The 25278-nt window shown below is 54.2% G+C and overlaps 2 protein-coding genes and 1 non-coding gene across 3 annotated transcripts; all 3 read left to right on the top strand.

The window, feature by feature from the left end:
- Nucleotides 1–1022: 1022 nt before the first annotated feature.
- Nucleotides 1023–12646, top strand: Agtrap (angiotensin II receptor associated protein). Its single transcript, XM_052178144.1, has 5 exons — nucleotides 1023–1141; nucleotides 6292–6326; nucleotides 7825–7930; nucleotides 8511–8706; nucleotides 9730–12646. Exons 1-5 carry the CDS (start codon nucleotides 1115–1117, stop codon nucleotides 9846–9848), a joined length of 483 nt encoding a protein of 160 aa, XP_052034104.1. The 5' UTR covers nucleotides 1023–1114; the 3' UTR covers nucleotides 9849–12646.
- Nucleotides 12647–15066: 2420 nt separating this feature from the next.
- On the top strand, nucleotides 15067–15202 carry LOC127681879 (small nucleolar RNA SNORA70). Its single transcript, XR_007977225.1, has one exon. It is a non-coding gene; the product is annotated as a small nucleolar RNA SNORA70 (small nucleolar RNA).
- A 24-nt stretch (nucleotides 15203–15226) lies between these two features.
- LOC127680187 (60S ribosomal protein L10-like) lies at nucleotides 15227–15635 on the top strand. The gene has a single exon (XM_052175751.1). The coding sequence runs from the start codon at nucleotides 15267–15269 to the stop codon at nucleotides 15567–15569; it is 303 nt and encodes a 100-aa protein (XP_052031711.1). The 5' UTR covers nucleotides 15227–15266; the 3' UTR covers nucleotides 15570–15635.
- Nucleotides 15636–25278: the final 9643 nt, after the last annotated feature.

Here is a 25278-nt window from a genome sequence, read left to right as displayed (position 1 = left end):
CTTTCCCTCTGCCCCCTCCTTCTCTCTCCCTCTTCTTCCCTCCCCCCTCTCTTTCTCTCATTCTTTTTTTTTTTTTTGTTTTGTTTTGTTTTTTGTTTTTTTTTCAAGACAGGGTTTCTCTGTGTAGCCCTGGCTGTCCTGGAACTCACTCTGTAGACCAGTCTGGCCTCGAACTCAGAAATCCGCCTGCCTCTGCCTCCCAAGTGCTGGGATTAAAGGCATGTGCCACCACCGCCCCGCTTTCTCTCTCTCTCTCTCTCTCTCTCTCTCTCTCTCTCTCTCTCTCTCTCTCTCTCCCTTCCTTCCTTCCTTTCTTTTCCTTTCTTATCTAATGTATTTTATGAAATTCTCTTGAAATCCAATAAGCTTGAAAGGGAAATTTAACACAGTAAGAACTGAGCTTTGAACTTTTTCATATTTATTTATTTTATCTCGTGTATACGAATGTCTTACCTGCCTGAATGTGTGTGCACTGTGTGTCTGGAGCCTGCGGAGGACTAAAGTGGGAGCTTGTATCACAGGTACATGATTGTGAGCAGACGCGTGGGTTCTGGGAACCGACCCAGATCTTCTAGAGAAGTAACAGGTGCTCCTAATCACGGAATCACCTCTCCGACCTCACTTTTTATCTTTATGGACAGGAATTAATTCACTGACCCTCACACAGATCATGGGGTAGGTAGGCACTGTTCTAGTTCTTGTGCAACGGAAGGAAGAGAGGATGTTCTGGGCAGACACCAACGGTTATCACACCAGCAGTTCCCGCCTGCTTGCCCCAGGCTCTTGCGGCTGTAGGCGGTCCCACCGCCTCTTCTCGATCCCACCTAGGCAGCCCCTCGAGCCCTAGGCTGCAGAAATCCCGACTTTCTGCTTGAAGCGCAGGAGCTGGTAGCGGCCTAGGCAGTCGTGGTAGCAGCGGGAGCCTGAGCCTTGCAGCGAGGGCCTGCTGCGAGACGCCGTCTCCTAGCAACCGGTGCAGTCACGTGGCCGCGCGGGCCCGCCTCACACCGTTGGAACTGGCGCAAGGCGACGGGCGGGGCCAGGAAGTTTGTTCCCGAGTTCGGAGCCCAGGAGTCCCCGCGGCCGTCGCTCAGGTGTCCTCCGCCGGGTCGGGATGGAGCTGCCTGCCGTGAACTTGAAGGTGGCCGCGCGGCCGGGGCGGGCGGGGGTCCAGGAACGTGGGGAACGGAGTCGGAGCCGAAGGGAAGGCGCCGAGCCCCGGGGAGGAGGCGTCGGACGCCTGGGGGCAGAGGAACACCTGGGGACAGAGACCTGGGGACAGGGCCGCCCCTTCCGCACAGACCCAGGCTGGCACGGGGTCCCAGACTGCCCGGGCCTGCGCTCCTGGTGTCCCCCACGGCAGGACAGGGACATCTCTCCTCCCGAGAGGTCAGTGCAGTCCGGGTGTGTGCGCTGGCTCAAGTTAGGAGAAATCCGCCGTCCCCAAACGATCGCTTTTCCCTAATTTCCGCATGCAGCGTCCTTATTTCATAATAAAGAAGCAGGAACTGCGGAGGTTTCCTAAAAGCAAAGATCCCCAGAGCCTGTGCTGACCAGGCTCCGGGCAGCGGGACTGCCTAAATGTCTTCATTTCCGAAGTTCTTTTCTCTCTCAACCCTCCTCGTTTGCAACAGAGGTTAGCTTCGGCCAGAGTCCTGTGGACCTGGAAGTAAACCGGCCATCTTGGGCCTTTGGTGCAAGCTCCTTGAGACCCTAAGATTCCCAGGTGTTAAAATCATTTAGCACCATTGGTGTCTGAGACGGAAAAAGGACGGAAGAGAGAGGTGGCTTTGGGGCAGTTGAGTGATTACACAGGGGCAGGGCTGTGACTTGCTCTGGCCGGTTTCCCATTCCTAAGCTGATGGCTGGCAGCTGGAGGGAGACGGAGGGAAGGAATGGGCTTGATTGGATCCATTATCTAGGGGCAGATTTATGGGCTACTTACTGCAAGGCTTGGAGGCAGTCTTAATTCTGCTTAAATAATTGCAAAGCATGAGTCTCAATGGAACATTTGAGTATCTCACGCCAGAACTGGGGTTCCATCCCAGTACCACACAGTAATAAATAATAATAATAAAACATAGGAACAGGTGAGAAAAATGCCTTGAACTTACTATTATAGCTGAGGATGGCTTCAAATTTCTGATCCTCCTGCCTCCACCTCTCCAGCGCCAGGATTGCACTGTAGTGGGGATGAAAGCCAGGCCTTCTTCTTGCAGCATAAGGAAACACTACTGACTGAGCCACATTCCCAGCCTGTGTTGCTTTTATTAACCCCAGTCCCGCTGAGAAAGCTAAGGCTGTACTTGTGTCGTTTTTGTTTAGAGTCAGAGTCTTGCTATCTAGTTCTGTCTAGTCTGGAACTCACTATATAAATCAGGCTGTCTTTGAATTGACAAGAGATCTGCTTGCTTTGGCCTCCTGAGTGCTGGGATTAAAGGTGTGCGCTACCATACCAGGTCAGAGAAACTGCATTCTTTTATTGGGGTGCAAACTTCAGCTTAGATCATACAAGCAAATCGTCAGTCTCCCAAGAAATAAGTGGTACAGTCAGGATTCGAACCCCCAAAGACCCAGCTCTGGTGCTTTGCATTTCCCCTATCAGTTGCTTAGGGTTTTGGTTTTGATGGCCTAAGTGGACTTTTAGAACCTGATAGGTACAGTGTGAAGGAGCATCACAAATGTGAAGGAGCAGGCTTTCAGGCCCAGAATGCAAAGGCTAGGCCCTCCCTTGATCTGACTGACAAACTCCTGGGTTAGCAGGGGCCAATCAGCAGCAAGTGAGCAAGCACTAGGGGGTTGTGAAGTAACACGCAGGAAGGACATCCAGTCACGTTTGGGCTTCACATCAATGACAAAATTTTACTGTATTGGGGGACAAACTGACTTATTCACCATCTGAAATTCAGAATGAGGCTGGGTGTTCTGTTATTGTTGTTTGGTTTTTCGAGGTAGTTTATGTAGTCCTGGCTGTCCTGGAACTCACTCTGTAGACCAGGCTGGCCTCGAACTCAGAAATCAGCCTGCCTCTCACCAAGGCTTGTCTTAAGCAGGAGCTAAACTGAAGCAGCTCAGGTTGGACCAGACTCGTGAAGCCCTGGGGGAGGTGGGGAGGGCAGCAATGAGGCCTCTTGTGTTGAGTGTTTGACCCACCTCTACCACAGTGTCCTCCAGAGTCAAGGACTCCCCGCTGCTCCGAAGAGCAGGTGGCCATTGTCTGTCAGGAGACGGTTCACGTGCAGAGCTAAGATCTGTACCACAGTTTGACTCCAAAGTCTGCCAGGTGACCAGGGCAGGGCCTGCCTCTCCTCCTGGGTAGCCCTTTAATTTAGCTGTCCTGGGGGCATCCTACTGCCTTGTCTAATAGGCCAAAAAAAAGCTGCACAGGATACACTAGGATGTATTAAGTTGAGGTCTGGGATATCCCCAACCCCTCCTTCTTTGGGAGTGGTAAACAAAGACTTGTTGTTTTCTTGTGGTGGGATACCACATGCCAGGCAAGTTTTCTACCTCTGAACTACAGTCCATAGCCCCAGACAAAGGGTTAAGTAATCCTCACGGCCCTTAGACTTCTGCTGACCCATGCTTTTCTAAGTTAAACTTCACTTCCCTCTGCCCAGCCTTTGACCTTGAAGATCCTGACAGGACAGAATGCAGGCTTCAGAGCCAGGTTTTAAGACCAGCTCTGACAGAGTTATCTGTGTGACACTGAGGAGGTTCTTGACCTCTCTGCGTATCTGGTTTGCTCACTGTACCAAGAGGTGGAAAACAAGCTGTGCCTTTTAAGGTGATGAGGGGATTAAAAACTCAGACCAGATGTCAGGTAGTGATGGTGAATGAAGAAACGGAGATCTTTGTGAGTTCGAAGCCAGCATGGTCTAACAGAGTGAGTTCTAGGACCGTCAGGGCTGCACAGAGAAACTCAGTCTCAAAAGACAAAAAAAAAAAAAAAAAAAAAAAAAAGGAGAAACAAAACAAAACAGCCCTCAGACCAGAACACAGGCCTACCTTTGCAAGCCCCTGAAACAAAGCCAGACAGAAAGAAAGCTCAGAACAGGGGGGTGGATCTGGGCTTTGCGGATCGGATCTGGTGTGCTGAGTCTCTCTCCGGTGAGTTCTGCTCCAGTTGGCCCTGGACAAAGCGTAGGCAGAAGGCTCCCTGGAGTGTGCTCCGGAAGTAGGGCTTTGATGTGGAGTTACTGCAGAGTGAGGATTCCCCCCAGGAGTGAGGTGGACCAGCACAGGACAAGAACTGGAAGCGCCTGCTTCCCCTGAAGCCCAGGCCCCCTTGGGATCGATGCTCCCTGTAGATACATCCCATCTTCACCACACAGACAGGGGCCCGTGTTCCCATCCAGCACCGGCGACCCCTGCTGCCCTGGCCTGCTGACCATGTTTTGGGGGAGAGAGTCTCCCAGCTCTGGTCAGCTCCCTTCCATCTGTGGTCAGTCCCTACCGCTGTGCATTCCCAGGAAGGGCTGGGCCACTTGGCTGTTTCCTCCTGCTTGGCAGTCGTATCACCGAGGGGCTGATTAGATCCCCATTACAAAGATAGGGAAACTGAGGTATGAGAGGCGAAGTCTCTCTTTTCTTTTTCTTTCTTTTTGTTGTTTTTGTTTCATTTGTTTGTTTTGTTGTTGTTTGAGACTGGGTTTCTCTGTGTAACAGCCCTGGCAGTCTTGGAACTCTATAGACCAGGCTGGCCCCAGACTCCAAGAGACCTACCTGCCTCTTCCTCCTGAGTGTTGGGATTAAAGGTGTATGCCATCAAACCCAGCCTGAGACGCAGTTTCTTTTCTTTTCTTTTCTTTTCTTTTCTTTTCTTTTCTTTTCTTTCTTTTTTCTTTCTTTCTTTCTTTCTTTCTTTTATTATTTTGGTTTTTCGAGACAGGGTTTCTCTGTGTAGACCTGGCTGTCCTGAAACTCACTCTGTAGACTAGGGTAGCTTTGAACTCAGACATCCACCTGCCTCCGCCTCCCAAGTGCTGGGATTACAGGCGTGCGCCACCACGGCCCAGCAGAATGCAGTTTCTTGATACCTTTGCATGAGTGTCCAGTCCTATCTCTGTGCCGTATGCCCTTGAGTCAGGGTCCCTCACAGAACTGGGGCTCACTGATTTGGCTCCACTAGCTGGTCCATGAGCCACGGATCCTCCTGCAGAGTCCCTTCCTGTGGGCAGGTTTGACAGCGCCAGGTCCCAGGCTGTATCCTGCCTGCCTGTCCCGGTAGCGCACACTGCCTGGCCCTCTGCTCAACCCTGCCACCTGCGCCAGCTTAGTTCTTGGAAGTCTGGGCCCCCTCTGGGGCCTCTGCCTGGGTCACGTCCTCCTCCCACTCAGAGGGCTGGTCCTGGCTCCCTGCCTTGGCCTGCCTGATTCCTTAGTTGGCCTCAGCACTAGTCCTGGAAACCTGTGACTCACTGTAGCTGAGGGTGCCCAGATCCTCTCAGGGCATCTGCCCTTCCTGTCTTAGGTGTCTAGGCAGTGCCCTCTGGATTATTAGTAGAGGCATATCCAGGACCATGGCTGTGATTTCAAGGATGCCAAACACAGTGAAAGGGTATTGTAGAAACCGGTGCAGGGAGGAGGGATTTTGTTCTTGACGCGAGTCACGTGACATCTGGGGGGGGGGCAGGCGTCATTAAGCTTGAAATCTGAGCTGCCAGCCTCTGCTTTAGACATCCTCTGGTGTCTCTTACCCCACCCACCCCTGCACACACTGTTGTGTGTTTTCAAACAGACCTAGGTTAGTCCTGAACTCATTATGCAGCAGAGGAAAGTCTTGAACTCCAGATCCTCCATCCTCCACACCCACCCACCCCCAATGCTGAAATTACAGGCGTGCACACCTATGTCTGATGTACGAAGTTTATTCATTTCAGGGATTGAACTCGTGGCTTCAAGAGTGCTGGACAAGCACTCCACCGAGGAGTCCCAGCCCCCCCTCCTGGCTCCCCTCCTCCCACCCCCAGCCGCTGGGGCTGGCTGCCTTCCTAAGAACTCTCCCCTTGTTGGAGGCCCCTCCCATTTTCCCATTGGGGGAATGGTTCCAGGGCCCAAGGTCTGGGCTCCCTAGAGGAGCCCCCAGCCCTGGTTAACAGGAAGAGACAGTGGTGCCTGCTGCTGGCCCGGCTCCTCTTTCTTCACCACAGACTCTTTACCTTGCTGGAGTTTAAGACACTGTGAGACCCTTGTGGGTGCCAGGCAGGGGCCTCCCGTGTGTTCCAGAAGCCTTACACCACCTGTGACTTTGCACCGGCCGACTTATCCAACCCTATCTGTGTTCCACAGGTTATTCTCCTGGTTCACTGGCTGTTAACAACCTGGTAAGTGGCTGTGTGTCTGGCTGCATCCACATGTCTCCTGGCTGCTTGTTCCCGCCACTGGGATCAGTGTGTGTGCACGCGCGGCCTCCCGGGTCCTGACAGTCTGGCCAGGCCCTGTCCTGTAGCGTTTCAGCCCATCACATTTAGCAGTCCATTCTACGCAGGGCTGGGTCTGCTTTCCGTCCGCACAGTGGGATAAGGATTGGCCTCTGCGGCAGTGCGGACAAACCAAGGCCCTAAGTGGGGCTCTGGGATGCAGTTTGACCTCGCTGTCACTTCGCTCGTGTGTCTGCAGCTGCCAAAAACAAGTCGGGAAATCACTGAGATCACGTGTGCTTCGCAGGCTTTGAAGGGCAGTGCCTAGGCCAACCGCTCCTAGGGATGTAAACAGCAGGGGGTGTAGGGTGTCACTTTCCCAGAAGCTCCACGTTGGTGACATCTGCTTTCTCGAGACAGAGGGAAGCAGGACTGGAAAACATCAGGCCTACTGGCCTAATTGCTACTTCCAGTGTTCCAGCCCCAGCCCTGCTGATGGTTGGGTCCCTAAGAAACCCAGATAAATCTCTGTACCCGTGGCCCCGCCCAGCACTTCTTACCCCGCCCCCTACCCTAACCTCTCCGCCCACGATCTGGGCTTCCCTTCCCCAGCGTCTGATTCCGTTTTGGCTGCCTGCTCTATTGGTTCTGCCCCTGGCTCCTCTCCTGGACCTCTGTCTATTTCTCTGCCCTCTCTCCTCTCCCCTCCTCTCCTTCCACCCCTCTTGCTCTGATGCTCTCCCCCACAGCTCTCATGGCCCTAGTCAGTTTGCTGGCCGTGCTCAGTCTGGTCCCTTGCAGATAGACGCCCGTGCTGTCTCTCCCTCATATCCACAGTAGAACCTTCTCCTCTCCCGTACCTGGGAGCAGTCAGTCCTCATGTTCATTCACTGTGTGACTGTGTGACCTGGTTAGTCACCTATGTCTGTGACTTTGAGTCTGTAAAATGGGGCTCATTACAACACCTCCCTCCAAGAGCAGCTGTGAACGAGTGAACTTAGCATGCATAGGGCAGAGCCAGGTCCCAGGAAGGGCCCTGTGCTAACTGTGATAAGCCTGCTCAGCAAGCAGATTAGTAGGTAATGTCAGTTGCTAGCTGGGTCAGGTCGTCATGGGAGCGGATCTCTCTCTCGGGCACCATTTGAGCTCAAGATGGAAATAAATGACAGTGTGTTCAGGACGACGAATCCTCAAGGGTGTGGCAGCCAGGAGGTAAGGGTGGGGCTCTCATGGGAACCCCATAGACGACAGCTGAAAAGGTATCTTAGTCCAAACAGCTGGAAAGGTTGGTGTGGAGGAGTCACATGATCTGAGTCACACACTGCTTGCTATTTCAAGACCTGCCTGCAGGGGGCAGGAGTGACTCTTCTCAGAAGAGGCTAAGGCCCTGGAGCGGGGGAAGGCCTGTGGATGGGTGGGCAGCTCAAGGTGATTAGCTGACTGACAGTGTCTCTCTATGCAGGGGCTGCCTGGTGTTCTCCGGCTCCTATGCCTGGGGCAACTTTACTATCCTGGCCCTGGGGGTGTGGGCTGTGGCCCAGCGCGACTCTGTCGATGCCATAGGCATGGTGAGTTGGGGGCGGGGTGCCTCCATCCGTGTGACCCTCATCTGCCCGTCTTCTCTTCCTCATCCCCCACCTTTCCTGTCCTAGCCCTGCACGTGGTAAGCCTTGCTAGGCCAGCTGCACTCCAACCCACCCCTGCCGTTGTCCCCCCAAAACAGACACGGGGCAGGTCACAGAAGCCCAGGGCTCCCCAGGAGAATTATAAAGGGCTTCTCCTTGTCTTCTTGCAGTGTAAACAGGTGGTACGGACTCCATGGGACTCCCTCTCCAATTCTGGATACAGGCCCTTCGTGACCTCAATGGCAGGAGGTGGGGGTGGGGAATTCTGGGGCAGCAGGCTAGAGCCAGACTCCCGGTTGTGCTCCTAGACCTGTGCCGCGGCCAGTGACCAGGCTGGTGTATGTGAGGGAGGCTTGGGGTCTGGTGGGGTGTCAGCGGCCATGACCCTGTGACGGTGTCCCTTGGGGTCTGGTGGGGTGTCGGCGGCCATGACCCTGTGACGGTGTTCCTTGGGGTCTGGTGGGGCGTCGGCGGCCATGACCCTGTGACGGCGGCCATGACCCTGTGACGGTGTTCCTTGCAGTTCCTCGGTGGCTTGGTCGCCACCATCTTCCTGGACATTATCTACATTAGCATCTTCTACTCGCACGCTGCCACTTGGGACACTGGCCGCTTTGGCGCCGGCATGGCCATCTTCAGCCTGCTGCTGAAGCCCTTCTCTTGCTGCCTCGTCTACCACATGCACCGCGAGCGAGGGGGCGAGCTCCCCCTCCGCCCGGGTAAGTCCCACTCCGCCCCGCCGGCCCCTGGCTGAGATGCCAGTCTCGTGTGACTCTTCCTGCTGACGGTCTGCAGGCAGACTTCGTGGGCTGCGGGCCTGCACATGGCTGCGGGGACAGCTCCTTCCTTCCGTTCCCACCCAGCCCGAGCTCTGGGAGTGTGCTCCCCTGCCACGTGGGGCGTGCCCTGTTCTGGGCAGGCAGGCCAGGGAACCCTGTGTGCCAGTCTTTTAGCCTCTGGTCCGGCCCACACTGTCCTCTCTGGTGGTGGACCAAGCCATTTTCCTGCCCTCTCTGACCCTGTTCCCCTGTGGGAGCTGGGTGTGGTTCCCAGGTGGCCTGGGGATCCCATGAGAGTACAGAGAGTGCAAGAGTGGCCCATGGGTGCCTGCTCTGGCTTACCTCAGTGCTAACCTAGACCTGCCCGGGTGTGACGGGATCAGATGGGAGAGGGAAGGGAAGGCCACTGCCCTCGGGACTTGTTTGTGGTCCCAGGACAAATGTACAGAGGAGAAATGTGAGAGACACGGGTGCCTTCCGTGCTGCCCTGTACCCTCAGCCCCAGCCTTCTGGTATAGCAACTGTCCCAGGCGCTGCGGCTTCTAGAAATGGTGACTTATATGGGTCCTGGTGCCTGGCAGAGAGCAGGAGAGAAGTGTGTGGGCTCAGGATGAGCCGCCTCTCATCAGATGCTGCTGGGGCAGATGTGGCACAGCAGCCATAGCCATTGACCATAGGACCTGCTGTTTAGGTTGGAACCCAGTGTCTGCTTCCAGCCACGTGATATCAAATCGGGCCTGTCTCTCCGACCCTCAGGTTTCTCTCATCTGCAGATCCACCCATACAGATGCCGGATTGGGTGGGTGCTGCTAGCCAAAGGTTTGGCGTCTGGGCCTCTGCTTACTGCCACTGTCCTTGGTCTCACAATGCTGAGCTCTAGCCACGGCAGACGGTGGATCCTTCTGTGCTTAGCAAAAGGCCCACGGTCTCATTCTCTCCATCCACGTGTCCCCTGTCCTCTAGATCTCTTCGGACCCCCTCAGGAGCATAGCGCCTACCAGACGATCGACTCATCAGACTCCCCTGCTGACCCCTTTGCCACCCTGGAGAACAAGGACCAAGCTGTCCCCCGGGGATACTGAAGCTGTTCCTGGCCGTCCTGGTGCCCAGCGGGATGCCTGTCACCTTTACCTGGACTTACAATGGGGCATCCTCGATTCCACCACAGAGATGGCCTGAGTCGTGTATGTGCCCTTGGAGATCAAGGAGCCTCTAGTTTTCCAGCTGCCCCCCCTTCAAGACACCCGTCAATCCCTGGGCTAGAGCTGTGGTTGGTTCCTTCCCTCCTACCCTAACCATAACACACTCCTACCCAGCCGCACAGAGTGCTCAGGGCCAGCCAGGGTCTCTCAGGCCTCCCCCAAGCCGATCCAGCCCTTCCCAGAAGCTCTGTGAGCTTGTGGTCCTCAGCCTGCTCTGCATAGGAGCAGAGTTCCGGTGCCTGTCACCGCCTCATGGTTCGATGCCTGAGAACTCCAGGCCTGGACGCCTTAGTTCTGCAGAGGCCTCTCTCGGAGCCCTGACATTAAAATTCAGGGGTTCTGTGGCTGCGCTGTGTTTGAGCTCCAAGCTCCAACCGCCCTGCCGTCTTGGTATGATTTCGCCTCTGAGTTGGAGCCTGATGGAAGGAAGGGCTCCTGTGAGTTCGCGTGGAGGAGCCTGGCCCCCGCCAAACGGGTGTCAGAGGAAGTGCTGGTCAGGGTGGCACATCTGCCCTCTGAATCTAAGTGGCCCAGTTCACTGCCTCTGACACCGAGCAGGGCACGGGTGGCTTCCTCTAAGCCCTGTGTTCTGACCACAGTCACGGCCTCCTGAGGTCCCAGGGTTCCCACGTGCACTCACTGCCAGATCTCTGGGGACAGACACTTGAAGACTTATAGGGAACCACAGGCTGAGGTGAGTGTTGTGAAAGAACTGTCCACAGACCTGTAGGCAGGCAGGGAGGCTGAGTGACAGCGTCTGTGAAAAGTGAATCCCGCCCCCTTCTGGGCGGGGTCACTGTGGTCCATCCACTGTGTGGAGCACCAACCCATATAATCAGCACATAACCCAGACCCGCTGGCATCCCGAGCCCAGTGAGAGCAGAGGGAGGAGCAGCGTGTACCACTAGAGGGCGGTAGTTGTGATGCAGCCTCTCACAAAACCTGTTTAGGCTGCATGCAGCGCACTATAAAACAGGAGCTGGGGCCCAGAGAAAAGGCTCAGCAGCAGGTAAAGGGAGGCTACTCCTGGGCATGACAGTCTGTGTTTAGCCTTGGACCGACTCGTGAGAGCTGTCCTCTGACCTCCACACTGTTGTCAAGGTTTTACACACACACACACACACACCGGAATCTTAAAAACAGACATGGTGGGTGGTTGGAGGCAAAGGCAGGTGAATCTCTGGGTTCAAGGCCAGCCTGGTCTACGGAGTGAGTTCCAGGACAGCCGGGACTATTACATAGAGAAACCCTGTCTACAGAAACAAACAAACAAAGCTCTGGGACACGTGCTTGCAGAGGCCTTGGAGGAGAAGGGCGCATGAGACCTGAGGCAAAGATGGAGAACCCAGTGTTTTCTCCTGGAAGGGTTCTCAGCAGAAGGAAGGCCTGGAGTGTGGGCGCCTGAGTCTCTTGGAATAATAGGTCATGCTTGCGGAGACTAACGGGGTGAGGGAGGGGCTCGGCCTGAGTAGCTAAGGCAGCTCAGAGCCTGCATCCTCCCCCGGATCTGACTGACTTTAGGGCAGGGTAGAGGAGGACTATCACCGGAAGAGACTAGAGCAGGGGAGCTGGGCTTTCTCATTGGTTGGCGGCTGTCTCACAGTGAGTGACAAACTTCCAGCTGATGGGGGAGAGGCCCTGGGGGACCCCAGAGCTGCCACCGGCCTTACAAAACAGCTCGTGAAGAAGAACATCCAGTGCCAGAATAGGTGGGTGAAAGTAGAGACACGCCCTGGAGGCAGAAGGTCTGAGTGGAGAGGCGGCCCCCAGGAAGCCTGCCTGACCTGGAGCACTGGTCAGTATGTGGTCAGGAAGCAGGTGTGGCTGGAGCGCTGGGTGTCAGAAGAGCAGGCTGGGAGCCGTCGTGGGGACTGGCCTCCACTGAGCAAGAGAACAGGAGAGCATGCGCCGGAATCCGCATCTGCACCCGCTGCATGAGAGCCCAAGAGAGCATGCGCCGGAATCCGCATATGAATTTGACTGGTTGATACACCCTAGAAGGATAGTTTGTATCTGTGGGCTGTGGGAGTGTGGCAAGCTGTCGATTAATTCCCAGACACACTCTGAAGGTGACTGGCAGGATCTGCGGACGCGCCGAAGACAGAAACTGGCAATCACTAACAACAGGATTTGGGCTCGACCCTGGAGTTGCCTCTGACTGGAGGGCAAAGAGGAGCACACAGGCTGGCCAGCAAGGCCCGGGAGGGCTGTGCTTGTGGAACGGGGCTCTTCAATCAGCCATTCTCACCCGCACCTGCCTTTGTGCCACAAGTCCCCATGCTGATTTGGAAACAGGCTGGCCCCCAGGTTTTAGTCTAGAGTCGGCCAGTCTCGTCCTCGGGAGGTCTCTTCCCTGTTGCCTGCAGAGCTGAAGTCACTTGTCCAGTTTGCAAAGCTATTGCTTGTTTGTACTGAGTTGAGTCTTCCTGAGAAACTACCCCTGGGGCAGGTACTCAGTATACTTGTCTGTCACACTGCTGGTCTGCTCTGCGCTCTCTCTCTCTCTCTTTCTCTCTCTCTCTCTCTCTCTCTCTCTCTCTCTCTCTCTCACACACACACACACACACACACACTTGGAGAAAAATGTAAATTAAAGGGAGGATAAGAATCGGGTGCGACTCGGACTAGTGAAGGTTAAGAACAGTGGAACCTCGATGGTCAGTAAATGTTAAAGCGTATTGTATGTGTTGCTGTGTGATTGATCACAAGGGGGAGGGGAGCAGCCCGCCGGTGCAGATACCTATCGTTTACCAATCGTGTAAACATCGTGGGCGCCCTTACACAATATCAGAGGGCTGCAAGTGTCCTCTGAGGCTTTGTTCTGTGAAGCACATGTGTGAGCAAGAGACCATCAGAGAGTCAGTGAATGATTCTAACCATCCATTGTCATCTCTGAGACTTGAGAGCGCTAAGGACTTTCCTCCCCCGGTGCCTTGAAAATGGACTTCATTTTAAATTCATTACATAATAGAATTACCTATGATTCCGAATATGAAGGAGAGCCAGTCTGTCGGAGCATTCTGCCTCCCCACCACCACACAACCAGAGGACATATGGTGCCCTAGCTTCCCAAAGGACACTGATCTGGGGACACACCAACTTGGACAGAGGAGCCTTGGACAAGGGACCCTGTAGAGCTGATCCCAGAGCTGGAGTGTGCTTTACGGAGCCTGGGGTGGCTGGGAGTTTAAAAAGAGGGCAGCCATTGTGAGATGATAAACACAGTTTAAAGCAGAAACTCGATGCAGCAGACAGACCTAAAGACTGGTAGGTAGCCTGCAAAACAGGTTTGAAGGACTGACTCTCAGAAAAGCAGCCAAGGGACGACATAAGATTCAGTGCGACTTACGAGCTGAAGTTGGGGAAAGGTGGCCAAAGGTCCCAATCACCACGTTTAGGAAGATATTCGAGAAAGATTTCAAAACAAAACAAAAAACCACATTTGTTTTTGAGACCAGGCTCATTAGTTCTGGCCCGCCTGGGACTCACACAGATCTGCCTCTCTGCCTCCAGAGAGTGACCACACACCTGGTTTGACACAGACCTAAAAGAGGTAGGAGGAAGGCTAGGATCTAACTCAGTGGAAAAGGTCTTGCCTAGCATCCACTGGTCGTGGGTTCGATCCCCAGCACCATTTTTAAAAATGGGGTGGGAGTGGAGCTGAGGGTGTCACTGGTTTGGGATTTGGCTAAAGCCACCCAGCCTTGTGACTTGAGCCCAGGCTCTTTCATCTTCCTACGGGTGCCACAGGAAAGGCGCATACGGCAGGGTGCACCACGGAACAACACAAACAATGGTGTGAAGTGTGTGCTGTTTAGAAGGAAGCCTGAACAGACCAACATCAAAAAGCATGCAAGGAAGAGACGGTGATTTCCTGCTACTTCTGGGGAGACCTGAGGCCTGGAGACCATAGACAATGTAGTAGTGGGACGGACTTGGGGGGGGAAAACTGCCCGCAGCCACACCGCCTGGTAACTGAGATGCAGGTCTGTAAACTCAGCCCAGAGCAGCGCAGCTCATGCACGCGCTCGCAGACCTCGGCAACTTTCACTTGAGGACGCGCAAGGCACCCTGGGTACGGGGGCGGGGCTAGGCGAGCACGCGCGTGTGTTTGAAAATCTTTTTTCCACACACTTAACGTTAGCGGTCCCCGAAACCTGATTGGTCAAAGGAAAGGTCCCCAGGAGGACTGAAGCATGTGAGAGCAGGTCCTGAAGGGCAGGGAACTGGTCCTAGGCTTCCACGGTGGGAAAAGGGAGGTCTGTGTGTCTTTATGCGGGCGTGGGGGTGAGAGGGCGGGAGTGGCAAGGGAAACCACCGGTGTTTACAAATCAGCCTCCTCTCCAGAGATCCCCAGCGGTAGGGCTGTGCAACCAGCCGGTGGCCTTTGCAAGCCTCAATTATTGTCTCGTTTCTAGAACCAGTAAACTAAATCTTAGGACTGACCGCGGTGCAGAATGCCTCTAACAGCGGAGCTAGTGTTTAGCGTGGTTCGGTCACTTAACACGTGTCTAAGCCCCAGCCACGTGCCCGGCTACTGTGTATGCTGTACGTGTGCAGGTGAGATCATCATCTCGTCAGTAGACACAGTTATGATACGTGCCAGGCGGAGCTCACGCAGGGCACAGAGAGTAAGGGTGGGCAGCATGCTGCAACTGATGAGAAAGCGCTTACTGTGATGTTCGAGGCGGGACTTAGAGGCAGGAGGCAGGGGCAGGAGGCAAGGTGGCTCAGTGGTTAGGAGAACTGGCTGCGCTTCCAGAGATGCTGCGCTCAATTCAGCAACCACAAGGTGACTCACAACCATTCTATAAGGAGATCTGATGCCCCGTTCTGGCCTGCAGGTGTATCTGCAGCAGGACATAATAATTAAAAAAAAAAAAAAAAAAAAAAAGGGCAGGAGGGAAAGGAACTCAGTTTGTAGTGTGCTTGCGTAGCACAAAGAAAACACTGGGTTTGAACTCCAGCACTGCACAAAGTAGGTGTGGCGGCCCGGTCTCTAATCCCAGAATTTGGGAAGGGGAGTTCGGTATCATCCTTGGCTATACACAGTAAGTTTAGGGACAGCCTGGTCTACATTTAAAAAACTCTCAAAACTGTGCAGCTAATTAAGCCGGCCGAGTCCCTTTCCCCATGGGGACTTTGGTGTGCAATGGTTGCAAACAGCAGCTTCCTTGGTAGTGTATGTAGCCTATTGTCTATATGGGTTGCCTCAAGGGACCTTGGAGACAATTTTCTGGCAGTTGATAATCAAGTCTCTGATCACAATGTTGTCCCTGATCTAGGCTCCAGACAGGTATGCGTGGTGCTTTTGGGAAGCCCCAGGGCACAGTGGCCAGGGTTCACATTGGCCAGGTCATCATGTCCATCCGCACCAAGTTGCAGAATAAGGAACATGTGATTGAGGCTCTGCGCAGAGCCAAGTTCAAGTTCCCTGGCCGCCAGAAGATCCACATCTCAAAGAAGTGGGGCTTCACCAAGTTTAATGCAGATGAGTTTGAAGACATGGTTGCTGAGAAGCGCCTCATTCCTGATGGCTGTGGTGTCAAATATATCCCCAATCGTGGTCCTCTGGACAAGTGGAGAGCCCTGCATTCCTGAAGGCTTCCACGGTGCTCTCTTATACCCTACCTACAAAATCATGTTCAATAATAAATCTTGCATCAAGTCCGCTTAAAAAAAAAAAAAACTCTCAAAACAAAAGAGAGACTGGAGAGAGAACTCAGTGGTTAGGAGAAATCTATTGCTCCTAACCTAGGACCCAGGTTTGGTTCCCAGCTCCCACGTGATGGCTCTCAGTTTCTGGCAAGCTGGTATCCAGATTTCTGGTGGTATATGCCTTTAATCCAAGCACTTGCGAGGCAGTGGCAGGTGAACTTTTGTAAGTTTGAGGCCAGCCTGGTCTACATAGTGAGTTCCAGGATACCGAGGGTCACATAGACACTTCCTTAAAAAAATAAAATCAAAAAAGAAGAAATTATTACAACAGAAAGGGGAAAGGCTATGTGGGGCAGTGAGCAGAGACCCCAAGAGACCAAGAGACATATGCAGGGAAGGGCTGTAGCTGAGGATGTGGCCCAAAGGTGTTAGAGCGATCAGGGCCCCGTGGCCAGGCCATCTTGTTCTTTCTCCACAGAGAGTGCCCTTTCCCTGTTCCTATGCTGAGAATCTAACCCAGGGCCTCACACATGCAGGTCACCGCTTCACCCTGAGCTACGCCTCAGCACAACTCATCTAACGGAATGCACAGCTGTCCTCAAACCCATGGAACCGAGACCTGCCACTGGATATAAGGAAAATGTTCCCCAAAGACTGTGGCTGTCCTGGGGCCAGGTAAGAAGCTCACTGAGCCTGGGAAGGCGGTGGCAGCTGGTCCTCTATAGTCGCCCACCTAACACGTTTGGTGGCTCTAGAGAGTTGCTTCCTTAGGTGAGGTTGGTTGGTATAGCATCACCCACCCAAGGGGAGAGCCCTTGAGAAGGATGGAAAGGCGGGACCTCAGGAGGGAGGGGTCCCAAAGGGAAGGGTCTTGGGAGGACACCCACCTCTGAAGGGTGGAGTTCCTGTAGAATAGGCCCTTAGGAATGTAAGTCTCTGAGCCAGACTCTCTGGAGGGTGAGCTTCTGGGGTGAGGGTTCTCAGGCTACAGAGTGGCTGGAGGGAGAGAGAGAGGCCCAGAGGTTAAGAGCACCAGCTGCTCTTCCAGAGGATCCTGGTTCAAATCCCCAGCAACCACATGCAGCTCACACCAGTCTTGTAACTCCAGTTCCAGGGGCCTTCACACCTGACACCCTCACACAGATATCCTTGTAAGCAAAACACCAATACACATAAAAAAAAAAAAAAAAAAAAAAAGGCTACAGAGCCGGTCCAGCCTAGGGTACGAAGAGCCCAAGAACTGATCCAGATTCTGATTCTTACGTCTGGAACAGTTGGGGTCACTGGAAGGCAGCCAGAGGGTGCATTAAAAGGTGAGAGTATTCTGAGACCGCTGGGCAAACTGTGAGCTGGCAAACTGTAGTCCTTCACTCTTTCCCTTTCTCCCTTTCTCCTTCACCTCTACCGGTCACCCCCATTTCCACAGCCCTCTGTGCACCTTGGTCCTACCTACAGATAACCCTTCCGCAGGCTACCCTCTCTCCCCTCCCCTCCATGTTCCACACAGCCAGGCCTCAAGTGGAACCTTGTCACTGCCTGGTGCCACGGCCCTGGGCTCCACACATTGGCTCCCTCAGGCTTGTAGAACTGAAGTCCTGACTCCTCCTACCAGGAGCCCATACAGCTCTGAGGCCTGGATACCCGCTTGTCTTACCTGAGAAGATATCACCTGCTTCTCGCCCCAGGGTGTGGCTGTCTCTGTTCCTTACAAAGTCGAAGAGACCTTGGAGAAGCCTGGACATCAGCCTGGGTAGTGGAGGCCAGAGGATGCCCGTTTGCCAGGTCACCACACACTCCCTAGGCCCAGGGCTGTGCCAGAAGTCCTGCCGAGTCCAAAGTAACCTGGCCATCCCATGTCGCACCTGGCCCTTGCCCTGGAGGACACAGCTGCCAGACACGGTGACACGGGGCTCTGGCTGCAGAGTAGCCTCCGGCCGCCAGCAAGGAGGGCCCAGGGGAGGACCTGAGAGCCCTTTGTCCAGCAGAGTGACCTGTGCTTCTGAGGGGCCGTCAGCCCCCATCTGCAGAACATCTGCCTGCTACCAACTGGCCCGTCCTGCCACCAGAAGCAGACACCCTCTGCTTACACTCGAGGCTGTCTGGGGGCTTGGCACCTCTTGGTGGGTGCACATGGCCTGGCCCCAGGCCCTGAGGCAGTTCAGGGAGCTGGACACCCAGGTTTGTGGGGGAGCCCCTCACCTTGGAGGACCTGCCTGTCTCAGGCCTCAGCTCCTTCCTCCTGAAGTACTGCCCACTGGCTGCAGGACTCCGTCCAACACCTAGAACCTGAGGCTACCCGTTTAGGGAGCCAGACATCCTGGGAGTACCCAGGCCTTACCCAGAGAGGACCCCACAACTGTGGTAGCCAGCCAACGCCTGCCCAATCTTGGCCCAGCCACTCTAGGGACAGTATAAGCTTCCTGGAGACTCTGGAGCTCCAAGATAAATTCTCTGAGTCCCCCACATACAAGCCCCTGCCCCTGCCTCTAAGTCCCGCCTCGAACATCACAGTAAGCGCTTTCTCATCAGTTGCAGCATGCTGCCCACCCTTACTCTCTGTGCCCTGCGTGAGCTCCGCCTGGCACGTATCATAACTGTGTCTACTGACGAGATGATGATCTCACCTGTACACGTACAGCATACACAATAGCCGGGCACATGGCTGTGGCTTAGACACATGTTAAGTGACCGAACCACGCTAAACCCTAGCTCCACAGTCAGGGCCCGCCTAACCACGTGGTAAGCTGTGGAGTTGTGGAGTTATCAGCCATTATGTTTGTTTTATTTATTTACATTTTATACTTATTTTTATTTGTGTGTGTGTGTGTGTGTGTGCTTGAACGGTTGTGTGTACACCACATGCATACAGGTTCCCACAGAGTCCAGAAGAAGGCAATGGATCCCAGGGAACTGGAGTTACAGGCGGTTTGTGTGCCTACAGATGTGAGTGTTGGTAACTGAGTCTGCGCAGCAGTCAGTGTTCTTAACCACTGAGCCATCTTTCCAGTTCCTATGCATCTGTGGGCTTTTTTTCCCCTAAATTCTATACCCTCATGTTGCTCCCCCACCCCAGGCAATAACTTTTTTTTTTTTTTTTGGTTTTTCGAGACAGGGTTTCTCTGTGTAGCTCTGGCTGTCCTGGAACTCACTCTGTAGACCAGGCTGGCCTCGAACTCAGAAATCCATCTGCCTCTGCCTCCCAGAGTGCTGGGATTACAGGCATGCACCACCACCGCCCGGCCCCCAGCAATAACTTTTAACCCTGAAAGTGACGAAAGGACCCAGACATGGTGAGCGACTTAGGGGTGAATAGTAACCTGTAGGGGGACACTGGGGCCCGGGTACCACGGAAGGGAACAGAGCCCTGCGAGACTCAGGGAAAATACTACAGAGGGAGAGGACTTTGCTGGGCTGGGCCTCTGGGGGTAGCAGGAACCTTGCCAGTCCTGGAGGTCCAAGAGGAGGTCCCAGGGGAGCAAGCCTTGGCTGGGCTGCATCCCTGTCTCCACATAAGCGATTCTGGGCAGGGGACTCTTCTGGCTTAGCACTGGGTCATCTGCTCAGGAAGCATGCATGTGGCTCTCTGCCCCAGAAGCCTCTAGTCTGAGGTGGGACACATATAGCCCCCTTTCCAGCCGGGAACGTAGGCTCTTACGGCAACCTTATGGGGAACATGTGGAGGACACAGAAAGGCAGTGCCCATGATGGGGAGGCCGGGGAGGCCTGAGGCTGCAGCTGTATGTTTGCGACCAGGAACTTAACCCCTTCCTGCCTTCTTCTCAGAGAATAAGGTTCTTAGCAGCTTAGACCCAGGAGCCACCATGGCCCACTGCCTGGTGACCATGGCCCCGGGCCCAACAGCTATCCAAGGGTCCAGATCAGTGCTCCCTGTGGAAAATCTGCCAAAAGTTGGCCCTCTACGGGACCCTGATCCTCTGGAGGACACGATTCTACCAGCACCAGCAAACTGTGTAAGCTTCCGGAAGCTGATGACCCAGGGTCAGCCCAGGGCATGGTGGGTACATGATCTGTGTCCTTTAGAGCCTGGTCACCCATCCCAACCTTCCCATGGCCTTGACAGGAGGCCTGATATGATACATTGTGTGGCCCGGCTGATAACAGGCTCTGGGAGGCTGATAGACCATGGGACCCTGAGACAGTGACCAAGCAGTGACCAAGCTGGGGCCACCGCCCCCAGCTGCCTTTACAAGGATTCTGAGACCTGGCTGATAGTTAGCTCTGGGGAAGGCTGGGGTCATCAGAGGTCAGCTTTTCAACTGGGCAGTCTTGGAGAATAAGCCAGCAGTTTTTGAGTTAAGAATTCTGTTCTAGCCGGGTGGTGGTGGCGCACTCCTTTAATCCCAGCATTTGGGAGGCAGAGGCTTTCGGATTTCTGAGTTCCAGGCCAGCCTGATGTACAGAATGAATTCCAGGACAGCCAGGGCTACACAGAAACCCTGTCTCGAAAAAACAAAAAACAAAAAAAAACAAAAAAAAAGATTTTTGTTCTAGCAAGCATGGTGGCCCCTGGTTCAGGATGACTGCAATCCTCCTACCTCAGCTTCCCAAGTGGTGGAATTGCAATCAAGAGCTACTATGCCTGGTTTGTGTTTTTGATTGTTTCTGGGTTCCCTTTGTTTTGCTTTGCTCTGCATTGTTTTGTTTTCAGGAAGTGTTTTGTTTTGTTTTAACTGAGTCCCCCACAAGAGGGCAGTGGTCTGGGAAGTCACTAGAGTGGCTTGTTTGTATCTTTTATGGGGCTGGGCGCCAGGACCTCAGTCAGACTCCTCCCCCTAAGCATGTGTCCACCACTGAGCTATGACAGACATCGTTATTTCTTGAAGCTTCGGTGATCCCTCTGTTTCCACCGGCTACAGTCTGCTGGCTGGGCTCTCTCACAGCCGTCCCGTCCCAGTCATGGGTGCCAGGAGTCCGAGGGACTCACCGGCCTCCCTCCCTCCCTCCCTCAGCTCCTTCTTTCAGGGTATGCAGCACATCCTGAGCCACTGGCACTGGAGGGTCTGGGGCCCAGACCCTCCCCCAAGTGACAGGAAGACCATGCTACCCCTGGAGGCACGGGGCAGCAGCCCAAGATGAGAGGCCTGGCTGGGCTGCAGACCATCAGGAGGGGCGCTGGAGAAGGTGAGGGGCTGGGGTGGGGGTGGAGATGAGGAGACCCAGGATTCACCCTCCTCCCCAGCTCCTAGGACCCCGCCCTCCTGGAGACCTTTCTGTGGGTATCCTGAGAGCAGCCAGGTGACAGAGCAGGGACTGTGCCCTCTTCTCTGGCACTGCACCTCCAGCAGGCTCTGGATGCAGTGAGGTTGTACGGGTGTTCCCTCCAGAGGTGGTAGGAACCCCTCCCTCCCCAGGAAGGGGGAGCCCCATTGTCCATTGTGTAGTGGAATCATTGCTTCCTGACAGCTCCGCTGACCCATCCTCGGTCTTCCCAGCAGCAGCCCCGTGGAGTCAGCCAATTTAGGGGGCTGCCTGCCCACAGCCCAGTCAGCATGGCCCCCAGAGTCTCATGCACTCCCCTGCTGTGAGGGGTGGGAGTCCAGCAGGGTTTGAGAAGGGACTGCCTGCATCCCTTTGTTTTGTGCCTCTGGCTGTGAGATTCGAGGCAAGTTACCTAACTTCTCTGTGCCTCTGCTTTGCCATCTGTAAAATGATACACAATTACACAATTACAGCACCAACCCGGATGACTGAGCACTGGGCATCGGAGGTTGAGGGCCCTTTTTTAGTCCTGTCACTTGTCATTGTGTCTTTTACAAGGGCCCCAGACCCCTTTAATCTGTTCATCAGAGCTGGGAAAAGATCCACCCAGACCATACCAGTTGCTGAGGGGAAGAAGGAAGAGGTGAGGCTGGCCCAAGGGCTGTGCTCAGAGAGGATGTTCCCCTTCCTTCCCGGTGTCCTCCTCAGCTGGAGCCACTGGACTGCAGCTCACGGGACCTGGGGAGAGCTAACTGCTCCCTGGGCCTGCAGTTGGAGCTGTGGGACTGTGATGGGTCTGTGGCGGCAGCGGCTGGCTCGGTGGTGGACAGTGCAGGAGAGTCCAGGAGCGAGGCCAGGGACTGCGAGTGGCCCTGAGTCACTGGCTCTCCTGCTGACAGAAGAAGCCAAGGACTGGGTGGGGACACCTGGGAGAGGAGACGGCCAGGGTCTCTTAGTGACACTCCGTTCCAGAGCCATCTCAGAGCGAGCCCAGGATTGGATCACGGAGGGCGCATTCAGGACCCTTTCATCTTCTCCTGTGCGGGTCTCTAACAAGCCACTGAAGTACACTGAGTCTGTGCTCGGCCGTCTGCAAACCAGGAACAAGAGTGCACACTCCACCAAGTGCCTGAGGGGCTCCTGTCAGATTGTCCATGGCAAACCCTAGGCTGGAATATCAGCCCCTCCCTCTTCTCCTGTCACCTCTGCCTTGCCTGGCCTCCGGATGTTGCTGGCCTAAGCTCTAAGTCCAGGAATACAGAGTCCTGGTGTTCTTGGGGCCATGATGCCAGTTAGGCTGAAGAAATAGGCTGGCTGAGCAGGCAGCCTGGGAAAGGAGCCTGTGTGCGTGCGGAAGGAAGGGAGTGAACCCCTCTACCTTCCCAGGAGGGTAGCCCCACTTTTATGCAACTAATCAACCTCAGTTCTGGGGATAGAGCGCAGCACTCCAGTCTGCCACGGAGCCACCCTCCCAGCCCCCATTACAGTTTTGTTTTAATGAATTACTTAATCGGTGGGTGGCGTGCGCGCCACGGCTCTTCACGGAAGTCAGTTCTCCCTCTCTCTCTCTCTCTCCTCTCTCTCTCACACACACAGACACACACACACACACATACACACAGACACACATACACACGAGTGCAGGGTATCAAACTCGGGATGACAGGCTATACTTTTTTTTGGGTTGTTGTATTTATTTATTTATTTATTTATTTATTTATTTTGGTTTTTTGGATTTGGATTTGTTTTTTTTTTTTTGTTTTTGTTTTTTTTTTTTTTGAGACAGGGTTTCTCTGTATAGCCCTGGCTGTCCTGGAACTCACTCTGTAGACCAGGCAGGCTGGCCGAGAACTCAGAAATCCACCTGCCTCTGCCTCCCAGACTACTGGGATTATAAGCATGTGCCACCACCGCCTGGCCTACGCCCACTTTTCAAGTGCTGGGATTACAGTCCCATGACACCATGTCTGGATTGCGCAATACCAGGGATCAAACCCAGGGCTTTATACGCATGAGACAAAGCAAGTGCTCTTGCAGCAGAGCTATATCCCCCAGCCCCTAGATTTTTTTTTTTTTTTTTTGAGACAGGGTTTCTCTGTGTAGCCCTGGCTGTCCTGGAACTCACTCGGTAGACCAGGCTGGCCTCGAACTCAGAAATCCGCCTGACTCTGCCTCCCAGAGTGCTGGGATTACAGGCATGCGCCACCACCGCCCGGCTAGCCCCTAGATTTTTAAAACTCTGAATTCTTCCAGTGCCTAAACATCTTCAACAAAATCTTCAACAAAAAAAATCTGGGAATGACATTCGCTGGGGACTGTGGAGTTAGCATGGGCGACATTCTGGGTTCAGTCCCCAGCACCCAGAAGAACAAAACAAAACAAAAAACAAACAAAACAAAACAGAGCCTCAGCTTCCTGAATATAGTGCCTGGTGACCAAAAGCATTTTAGCCAGGCAGATGAGTGTAGGGCAGAGGGCTGGCTGAGCAGGGCACAGGGAAGAGGCTGGGGGAGCCCCCAGTGGCTCTCGGCCTCTCTGGCCCCAGGGCAGCAGTTTCTCCATGAACCGTACCAGAGGTGGGGCAGTCTGCCTCCAGGTTCTTCAGAAGGTTGTGTCTAAGGACTGGACTGGCTGTAGCTGAGATGTCGTCAGAGGTAGGGGCTTGTAAGGTAGGAGGGGTCTGCCCTTGCGTCCTGGGAAAGGCAGGGAGCCCAGGGCATGAAAAGCTCTGGGGATTGGAGGTCTTGGTCTGAGGCAGAGACGGTGATCAGCAGCCTCTCATTATTTTTGGGTTGGTAACAAGACTCAGACTCAGTTTACCTCCTGACCAGGCCAGCCCTATGACTTCAACAGGCCAGTGAAGGTGACAGAGGTAGGTGTTTCCTTTAGCTATGAGGAGGTTCAGGTCCTCAGGCCTCTTCCAGTGGCCAAAAGAGGGTGGAATTGTATAGCTCAGGCTAGCCTCAACTCCTTGTGGTTAGCCAAGGATAGCTTCGAATCCTGATCTTCCTGCCTCTATATAAGAGGGTATATGCCGCCAGGCCTAGTTTATTTGGTGCGAGGGACCAAAGGCTTTGTGCACCTTAGGAAAGCACTTTACCACTTAAGTCAGATTCCCAGCCCTTGCAAGGTCTTCAAGCCTGGGCTAGCCTCAGAAAGCCTCCTGCTTCAGTGCTGGCATCACAGGCATGTCTGCAGGTATCATTTTGAATAAACACAAAACCCAACTGAGAACGACACCCCCACCCCCTGCAGCTATTTCCATGCCTGGTGTGATCATGTGGGGGACATAGGAGTGTCCCCCCACCCCAGAAGCGTGAAGACTTCCAGGACAGCCTGAGAAGAGACCTGGGGGCCATGCTCGGTAGCTTGCAAGAGACCTAGAGCAGGGGCTCTGGCACAGGACCAGCGTGTGGCCTTTGTCCTGGGCTGGAGAAGCTCTGTGCAGCAGGGTGGATGGAGCTGGCGGACAGCTGTGGAAGACTCAGGCCCAACAGGCTTTTGTGGTGTGGCGAGTCACCCTAGGGCTGTGCCGCGAGGCCCAGCAACAGGCAGGAAGGAGCGTCTTGGCCCTGTGCTGGATCCTGTGGATGTACTAGTCCTGCCTAGGCCAGCCAGGCCCACCCAGCTCATGCTGCCCAGCACCTGACAACCTGATGGGTGCCCGAGGCTGGAGGGCACGCTCACACTGTGTTTCTAGCTTAGGTTTTGAACTTTGGATTGGGAAGCATATTGGGTAGCTGAGTGGTGACTGCATGTCTGGCTGTCAGGACAGAGACATCCTGATCTTTGGAGTGGATCCCAATTCTGTCACCTTCTAGTATGACCCATCCTTGGGAAAGCTCCTGACTTCACCTGCCTTGCCTCGAAGCCTGGGAAAGTGTGCATGCACTTTGCAGAAATGGGCAGTGCACTGGCATTTGCAGGGGAGGGGACAGGGTGTGGCTGTTAGGACTGCCCTCTCTGCCCCTTGAAACAGTCTGGCATGGACTTAGGACACTGGCCGAGGCTGGCCAGCAGAGGGCACCTCCTGCTACTGATGGACACCCCAAACCTTTGGATGCCAGTGAGTTGGGTCCGTGTGTGTGTGTGTGTGTGTGTGTGTTTTGTATATGTGTTTCCCAAATAAATCCTTAAAATCATGTGGTGGAGGCCGGAGGACCCATGAGCAAACCTCTTGAGTGACAGCCCTGTGCATGAGTGACAGCCCTGTGCAGGGCTGCTTTCCAAGGGTCTCTGTTAAGATGGACACTGTTAAAAAGTGTTTGTGGCTGGGCATGGTGTTGCGTGCCTTTAATCCCAGCACCAGGAAAGCAGAGGCAGACAGAGGCCAGATCTCTGTGAGTTTGAAGCTAGCTAGGACTGCATAATGAAACTATCTCAGAAAGAAAGAAAGAAAGAAAGAAAGAAAGAAAGAAAGAAAGAAAGAAAG

Source organism: Apodemus sylvaticus, chromosome 3, assembly GCF_947179515.1.
Source record: "Apodemus sylvaticus chromosome 3, mApoSyl1.1, whole genome shotgun sequence".
NCBI lineage: Eukaryota > Metazoa > Chordata > Mammalia > Rodentia > Muridae > Apodemus > Apodemus sylvaticus.
Note: the sequence above shows the minus strand (reverse complement) of the source record. Positions and strands in the feature narration are given on the sequence as shown.

Coding starts and splice junctions, on each gene's coding strand:
- Agtrap (XM_052178144.1), top strand. CDS start 1,115: ATGGAGCTGCCTGCCGTGAACTTGAAG. Junction 6,327..7,824: donor CACTGGCTGTTAACAACCTG/GTAAGTGGCTGT, acceptor CTCTCTATGCAG/GGGCTGCCTGGTGTTCTCCG. Junction 8,707..9,729: donor CGAGCTCCCCCTCCGCCCGG/GTAAGTCCCACT, acceptor CCTGTCCTCTAG/ATCTCTTCGGACCCCCTCAG.
- LOC127680187 (XM_052175751.1), top strand. CDS start 15,267: ATGCGTGGTGCTTTTGGGAAGCCCCAGGGCACAGTGGCCAGGGTTCAC.